The 8,529-nt window shown below is 47.7% G+C and overlaps 1 protein-coding gene across 1 annotated transcript; it reads left to right on the top strand.

Moving 5' to 3' along the window:
• Positions 1-990: 990 nt before the first annotated feature.
• On the top strand, positions 991-8,287 carry LOC144123426 (uncharacterized). The gene is made up of 4 exons (XM_077656253.1): positions 991-1,334; positions 2,010-2,138; positions 2,778-3,172; positions 8,217-8,287. Exons 1-4 carry the CDS (start codon positions 991-993, stop codon positions 8,285-8,287), a joined length of 939 nt encoding a protein of 312 aa, XP_077512379.1.
• The last annotated feature ends 242 nt before the right edge of the window (positions 8,288-8,529 follow it).

The raw sequence follows: 8,529 nt of genomic DNA, 5'->3' as shown, positions 1-8,529 counted from the left end.
AACCATGGTTCGGAAGTGTGCAGACACAAGAAAGCGACGTGTCACAAGTGCGGCATGAAGGGTCACCTGGCAAGGATGTGCTCCAGCGGTCGCACTAACCGCTCAGGCACCTTTGCGGTGAAGGAGCTAGACGGCAGTGACGGAGGTAGCGAGGATATTCTCTACGCTTTGGAGGCTCACAACAACAGTAGGAACTTGTCCGCACGGCCATTTGAAAGGGATTTCATCTGGGAAGGCCGGAACCTGCGCATGCTGGTAGATACAGGGTCCACCATCAGCGTCATTCCAAGAAGAGTATTCGATAATAACCGCGAATGGTGGCCGCCACTGGAGAAGACTTCACTGCGCCTGACGTGCTTCCTGGGGCCGCTGCCGGTTCTTGGCCGAGTAGCCATGAAAGTCGAATGCAGTAACACGCAAGTGGACAGCTCGCTGGTTGTAGTGGATTGCAACGGGCCTCTTTTGTGCGGCCAGAACACCATACAGGCCTTTCGTAAGGCTGGCCTGGCACTACTGGAAGAATGCGCGTCGCAGAACATACATGTAGTACATGGTGACGCCACGACGGCGAAACTTTTGACGGAATTTCCAGACGTTTTCGAGCAGAGTTTGGGTTGCTGTAAGGGACCACGCGTGAAACTACACAAAAAAGATGCCGCTCTACCACGCTTCCTCAAGGCTCGACCGGTGGCATACGCGCTTCGGGAAAAGGGGTCTGCAGAAATCGACCGCCAAGTACAGGAAGGAGTGCTTTCACCAGTGAGAGTATCCGAGTGGGCTACGCCCGTCGTGCCAGTAGTGAAGCGAAACGGGGATATTAGGCTGTGTGGAGACTTCAAGTTAACCGTGAATCTGGCGACACATCTGGAACAGTATCCGTTGCCAAAAATTGACGACATCTTCGCATCTCTGTACGGCGGAGAGGTGTTCACTACTTTGGATTTACGACACGCGTATAATCAACTTCCACTGGACGACGAAGCACGAAAAATGGCCGTGTTGAACACACACAAAGGGTTGTTTGCATACAACCGCCTCGCTTTCGGCATTGCATCTGCTCCAGCTTTGTTCCAGCGCCGCCTCGAATCCGTTCTGCAAGGTCTTCCTCGCGTCAAGGTGTACTTGGACGACATCATTATTGCTGAAAAGGAGAACGACGGTTCAACTCTCCGGCAAGTCTTCGAGCGACTGCGCGACAACGGACTCAAGTTGAACCTTGACAAATGCAGGTTCCGCGAGAAGCAAGTTACGTTCTTGGGCCACAAGATCGACGCAACTGGCTTGCACCCCCCTCAGAATATGGAAGCCATCACCGCCGCACCAAGACCAGAGACGGTGAGCCAGCTAAAATCCTTTTTGGGTTTGATCACATATTACGCAAAGTTTTTGCCGAATCTTGCAACCACGTTGGCTCCACTCTATAGGCTGTTAGCGAAAGGAGCACGGTGGCAATGGGCAGCCGAGCATGAAAAATCCTTTCAGGCAGCCAAGCGCGCTATGGGGGAAGCGGAACTTCTCGTCCACTACGACCCCGAAAAGCCGTTGCGGCTTGAATGCGACGCTTCACCAGTGGGGGTCGGCGCGGTGCTGTCACACCGAATCGGGAACAAGGACCACCCCATATCGTTCCGTTCGAGAGCTCTGACGCCGGCTGAGCGGAATTATTCGCAACTGGAAAAAGAAGCGTTGGCCTTGGTGTTCGGCGTTACCAAGTTTCGAGATTACTTGTTGGCAAATCATTTCACTCTCGTGACGGATCACAAGCCACTGACCGGGCTGTTTCACCGGGAACGGCCAATTCCGCACATGGCCGCGGGAAGAATCCAGCTCTGGGCCCTGTTGCTGTCGGCTTACCATTATGATCTCGAGTACCGCCCAGGACACCTAAATGCTAACGCAGACGCGCTCAGTCGCCTACCCTTGCCGGGCTTGGGTGAACCAGAAGGGCAAGAATCAATGGAATACGTGCTTTATACACGGGGCCTAAATTCCATGGCCCTTTCCGCTCGGCAACTAGCGGACCTAAGCCGCTCGGACGATAAGCTTCAGTGGATCAGGGGGTGGATCTCACGCGGCTGGCCACGGCACTTATCGGCAGCACAGCAACCCCTGATGCCGTACTTTTCTCGCCGTAACGAGCTCGCCGCCAGCCACGACCTGGTATACTGGGGCCATCGAGTAGTGTTGCCGGAGGCGGCGCAGCGATGCATGCTAAAGGAACTGCACAACAGTCACCCCGGTATCACAGCCATGAAGCGCACAGCTCGAGCGCTATTTTGGTATCCTGGACTAGATAGGGACATCGAATTGTTAGTTCAAAGTTGCCCTCAAAGTGTTCAATGCTGGCCCATGCCAGCTGCTCAGGTTCCGTCTCCATGGCCAGCGAGCAACAAACCATGCTACAGGTTGCACATGGATTTTGCAGGCCCCATCGATGGCTACCAAATTTTCGTTTTGGTTGACGCCGAGACAAAGTGAATGGAGGCCATACCTTTAAAGACCGCCACAGCAGAGACCACCATTCAAGTACTTGAGGGTATTTTCGCATGGTTTGGCCTACCATACTGCTTGGTATCGGATAACGGACCACAGTTAACAAGTGCCACCATGTCTAGTTTCTTGCAGGAAAGCCATGTGAAACACGTCCGAACAGCCCCATACCATCCTCAGTCAAATGGGTTGGCGGAGCGGGCCGTGCGGACGGTAAAAGAAGGGCTTCGAAAGAATTCAGCAGGGACATTGCAAGAACGACTGATCAAGTTTTTATTCCGTTATAGAACGACACCTTTGGAGCGAGGGAAATCGCCAGCGGAACTGCTGTTGGGTTTCAGTCCCAGAACCAGGCTGACGGCCTCACTCACGGACATCAAGGTCACAGAAAATGATTCCGGTGAACCTGTGCCAGCAGTGACAAAATCACCAACACGTTATCAACCAGGAAAGCCTGTATGGTCGCGCCAGTTTCGGTCTGCTCAGAAATGGATGCCTGCGACTGTGGTGTCCACGACGGGAGCGCGCATGGTTACTCTAGAAACACCGGAGGGATCGCAGCGCCGCCACGTGGACCAACTCAGACCTCGGCTCGACGTGGGGTCGTCCCCTAGCAAGCCGAGCCCAGTCCGGACCCCTGACGAAGCTCAAAGTAGCTCTGAGGAGGCAGAAGATCATCAAGGTACGGAGACACGGGATGTCCGCTCACAAGCTGAAGACCAACCACCACGTCGCTCGACACGCCCACGGAAGCCACCGGATCGTCTCACTTACTCCAGCTTAGGGGGAAGGGATGTAGTATTATCAAGTACGCGTGATAAGTTATCAAGCACGCAGGCTGATGTATAGCTTGAGCCAAGACTGTCACACGTGCCGCGTATCATGCCAGTCATGTGTCATGTGACCTTTCCGGTCTTTATAAGCCAGCAACACCCGGCAATAAACGTTCTTTGTTCTGCCACCACCCACCGGCTACGTTCCGTTACTTGACAGCGTCTACAGGAAACCCACCCACACCGGAAGATACCTTAACTTCAAATCTGTGCAGCTGGCTAATCAAAAGAAATCTGTTGCCACAACCTTGTTCAAACGCGCTGAACGCATATGCAGTTTTCCTGAAGATCGGGCAGTCGACTTTGGTACTGTACGGCAAGAAGTCGCGCGAAACGAGTACCCAGCTGCTTTTGTGGCATCCGCTGAAAAGCAGTTATCTTGCCCGACACGTGAATATCCAGTGTTGTCCCCTCTGAAACGTGCCGCTGTTCTCTACACACCTGAAATAAGCGAAGCCTTGGCGCGTATTCTGCGCACATTCCAAGTTCACGTTGCCCATGTCCCCACAAGGAAACTTCGGCATGCGCTGGTTAACGTCAAAGACGTTCTCTCCAAAGAAAAGTACCCTGGCGTTGTTTACAGCGTCCCCTGCTCTGATTGTGACAGCGTCTACATCGGCGAGACTGGTGATTTTAATAGACGCCTAAAAGAACATTGTAATGACGTTAAAAACAAAAAAGTGAACTCTAATGCTATCGCCGAACACTCCGTATCAACTGGCCACGATATTGACTGGAGTGGGGCACACGTGCTGGCAACTGAAAAGAATCTGTACCGTCGCCTTCACCTCGAATCATTATTCATTCAAACGACTAATCGCACCCTCAATCGCAACACTGGAAATCTAACTCCTGTATACGCACGCTCCCTGCGCCCTCTTTTCAAACGTATTTAATCCTGTTGCACTTTCTAATCCTTCTCATTGTGAACAAGGCTCCCGTACGGGAGCCGAAACGTCATTTTGTTGTTTTTTTAATTTTGGTCGGCGTCATCCTTTTAAGTTTTTATTATGATCGTCCCCGACCAGACGAGTTTTCGTCCAACTCTCGAATACTTCAAAATGCACATGCATTTCATGCTTGATGTCATGCTGAATATCTTGAAACCATACATCTGGGTCAATGACAAAGCCAATTTCGTGCAGTTCAAAATTGGTGTGGCACGTCTTCATATGCTCAAAGTATTGCTCCATGGCAGTCCTTTCGTTATCCTTGCCCCATCTGACAGATTCCGCATTAAGGCGTGGTCGCCGTTGCAGAACACTGTCGAGAAACCCGGTTACATATTCTGGTTTCAGTGTCGAGACCTGGTGCAAAACGAATGACACAAGAACAGGTAAAACACTGTATCATAAAAACAAACTACTTGTTTGTTGATGATCATGTTTTAAGAAAGTGCGGGGGAAAAAATTGGATGGAGGCAGGAGAGGAATTTCATCGTTTCGATGCAGCTTTTTTCCTCGAGTTATTAAAGAGTGCAATGTGCTGCTTGATTCCATCAAGAGAAATTATTCCCTCAGTTCCTTAATTGAAAGCCTTGAATCATTTATATACCATTGTGCACCTGAACATTAGTACAGTTGTGCCTGAACTTATTTTTACCCTTTTCTTGTTGGTTCAGCTCGGTCTGGTTTTTGGGTCCAGTGCAGTTGTTGCAGTGCAGTATTTTGTGATGGGTTGTTTTATTTGCTGAATTTCACTCTGAAAGTGCAGTTATCAAGATTTTTCTATTCCTGCAGTAGTCTGCGAAGGCTGCGAGTATCAATAAATGATAATAAATCTCAGTGCTACCAGCAAGTATTCATTCCCTGGGAACAGCTGTAATCTCACATGAGAGAAAACGCATGAGCAAAGTACAGCACTAGAACCAAATTGCATACTATCATATGCAATTTCCTTGCCAAGCAGAGCAGCAGGTGGTTAACTCACACATTATGCATCTTTTTTGAGGAGTGCAAGGACTTTCATAATTGCACACTTGTTCTTGTCCCAAAGTTTAAAATAGCAGTAAAGCCATAGGAAAAAGGAGTGCTGAACATGAGCACAAACATACTCATTGAAGGCATTGAGGACAACTGCATTATATTTTGGTTCTTGGTAAATGCGAATCTTTGGCTCTTTTTACCTACTGCAATGCGTGTCTGGCCCGCAAAAGGCACATTTATTGCTGACGAATTGCACTAAAATTTTCCCGGCACTCGGTTCAAACTCGTGACATCTGCACAGAAAGGACTCTGTGATCACAGTTCGGCAGTTGAATTTTGATGGAGGCGAAATACTAGAGGCCCGTGTACTGTGCAATGTCAGTGTAAATTAAAGAACCCCAGGTGGTCTAAATTTCCGGAGCCCTTCACTACAGCGTTTCTTATAGCCTGAGTCACTTTGAGATGTTAAACCTCCGCAAACCAAACCAAAACAGTTATGAAGTGAACAGTGGTGAAGCCTAGCGTCTGGAATCGGCACCTAGAAAACTAAGTGCTCCAGGTTATCTGCATAATAGGCTGGCGATGGTGACACTTGTATCTCATTAGCCAACCTTGTCCAGCTCAAAAATCTTGCGTTTATAGTCAAAGCATCATCTTTGTCGTTGCAATGCGGTAATCTATTAATAAAAGCCAACTTCAATTTGTACTCAGTGTCTCCTCCGCATCTTGTATTCCATATACAGGAAGAGGTAGGTCAGCTCGAAATACTGCTTCTTACATGGCCTTAAAACATCACACAGTATGCGTTTGCAGCATTCTGTGAATTATTTGGAATGCTTGATGCTACAATTAACCTTGTCCAACCATCCATCTTCAACCATTTTTCTGCACGCAAGTCACTAAATATGATGGGAGCCAAGGACCTTTCGCAACAGTTCCATGCTAAACTTCATCTGTTTCAAAAAGTGTGGAACAGAGGTATTGCTGATGTCTCTGTCTCCTCGAATGAGCCTTTTCACCAAGTGGCTGTTGTCAAATTTTCAAGAAGATTCTCGGACAGTTTGCATGAGTAACTCTTTCACTGCCTTTGTTTTTTAAAGTCTTCTGAAATGACAAGTATAACTGTCAACTTTACAATTCACCAATCAGAAACTTTACATTGCAACAGCGATTAGGATAGTCCTCTTGAACTCTTAATAGTATAAATCGAACCAGCATACCCTGCTCATGGTAGTCGCAGTGACTCTTCCATAGCGTCCTGCATACCAGATTGGCGATTCCGAAGAAAGCCGAGGGCTTTTTTCTATCCTTTCAACTTCACTTAGTGGAAGGAACATGTCATCTAGGAATGTCTCCCTTGTGCTGCAACTTTTACGTGCATTTCAAGAAAGAGAAGTGTAGAACCCATAAATAACACTGAATGCTGCTCGTGTCGCAGCCAACACCCAGAACCCATAAATAACACTGAATATTGCTCGTGTCGAAGCCAACACCCAGCATCACTGTTATGGAAATTTGGAAAATAATACATTAGAGCTGCAATTCTGGTACAATTAACATTAGTATGAATGTTTCCATGCACAGCAGTAAGTTACAGATCATTAAGTAGGCAAAGCAATTCTAGATTCACACAAAACAATGAACGTATATCCCAGCCGACTGTCTCCCACACATTAGACAGCTCATTTCATGGTGTCTAGTTTACTGGGTCTACTTGAATTTAGAAAATTGTACCTAAGAAATGTGTACATCTCCTCACCCTCGGAGGCTGAATCTGTTTCCTCAGGGTCAAGCTTGGGAATGCTCCGCAGAACAACTGCTTTCGGGTTCACACGTTTCAGAGCTTCAAATATCTCCCGTTCACTACTGTTGTATTTCTCGGATGTGTGGCAAGGTTCTCTTTTCAGCTTCTTGGACCTCTTTACTGGCCTGCCAAGTTCAACTTTATCTATGGGCACCATTGTGTCCTGCATGCAAAGCAAACAGAATTTTGTCACCGTTATTTTCATGCTTAGGTCCCTGCTAATAATGGTTCTTCAATAATTACTGAAGGTAACCTTTTTTGACGTTGCAGAGCTCCAGGCACATGGCCGAGATGTACATGATCTCTCTGCCTCCATACGAGCTGTTGCCTCAAGGGCAAACAAAACAGCAGCCACGTGGCTACACACTTCACTTAGCCTGAAAACGGTCATTAAAATAGTAATGGATGCTTTGAACATAACATACAAAGGGCATATAAGCCATAAATTATTTATATTACTTTCTCACTTACCCAGCTTTGCACTGACAATGAGCTGTCAGGACGTGTCCCGACAGATTGTCCACACAAACCCACGCATCGTAGCTTTTTCCTGCTGATGCCTGCGATGGCATCCCTTCCGCTCGCACCAGGCACACTTTCCTCGTGCGTGGCGCTCAGTAGCGGCATCTCCGAGCAAACCCTGAAATATTCAGTCATGCCCACAATGTCACCAATGGGTCTCTGATAGAATCCAGGTGTTGTAGACCAGAGGAATGAGAACTGCTTTTTCTTTACATTTACTGCATGATACTAGGCATTACCTCTAGCTTAAGTGGTAATAGATATGTTAACTTCTGAGATCAAGTGCTCCATGAAAAACAAACTGCAGGCACGTTATTTTGTCTTCTTGGGCTGAGAGTTTTCCCAGAAGGTGGCGTGCGCATTTCTACAAGCCGTATGGTACCGTGAAGAATGCGAAATATGCTAAGCAGCTGCTGGGCCAGCCGGCTATTGCAAGCAACAACAAAAACCTACATAGTGCATGAGACTCCGTAATATAAACAAGCTGCTGATCTACTGCTGAAAAAAGGGCTGGAGATATATGGTAAAAAAGGGCTAAAAGTGCACAATGCATGAAGAGGCACAGTAGCAACGTTGGTTTGATAATTATTTCGTATCTAGGCCCAACGAGCATTTGAAAACAGTTCTTGTTGCCATGCACAGTTCAAAGCACATGTGGAACCAAGGTGCGCATGCAGATGCAGTACCTCAAGCACATTGAACATAATCAATAGCAAAATAAGACGAAATTTTGCAGGGATCGCAGCTGTGTCCTCAGGACTTAAGCAATGGTTATGAGAACCCAACAAAGCAACCACCACCAGTGCATAAAAGTGCATGGGCAGCGCATGAATAAGTGCAATGCACCAAGGTAATATGTGCCATGCCACCAGTCCGTCCTCATACCAAGCAACTACCGTCCCAAAAGGCACTCTGATCAAGCAAAAGATATGCCTTTAAATCATAATTCGGAAAG

The sequence above is a fragment of the Amblyomma americanum genome, chromosome 3, assembly GCF_052857255.1.
Source record: "Amblyomma americanum isolate KBUSLIRL-KWMA chromosome 3, ASM5285725v1, whole genome shotgun sequence".
In the NCBI taxonomy this organism is placed as follows: domain Eukaryota; kingdom Metazoa; phylum Arthropoda; class Arachnida; order Ixodida; family Ixodidae; genus Amblyomma; species Amblyomma americanum.
The sequence above is the reverse complement of the archived record's forward strand: the minus strand, read 5'-3'. Positions and strand labels throughout refer to the sequence as shown.

Coding starts and splice junctions, on each gene's coding strand:
- LOC144123426 (XM_077656253.1), top strand. CDS start 991: ATGGCCGTGTTGAACACACACAAAGGGTTGTTTGCATACAACCGCCTC. Junction 1,335..2,009: donor GCCGCACCAAGACCAGAGAC/GGTGAGCCAGCT, acceptor CCTTTCCGCTCG/GCAACTAGCGGACCTAAGCC. Junction 3,173..8,216: donor GGAGGCAGAAGATCATCAAG/GTACGGAGACAC, acceptor TGCCATGCACAG/TTCAAAGCACATGTGGAACC.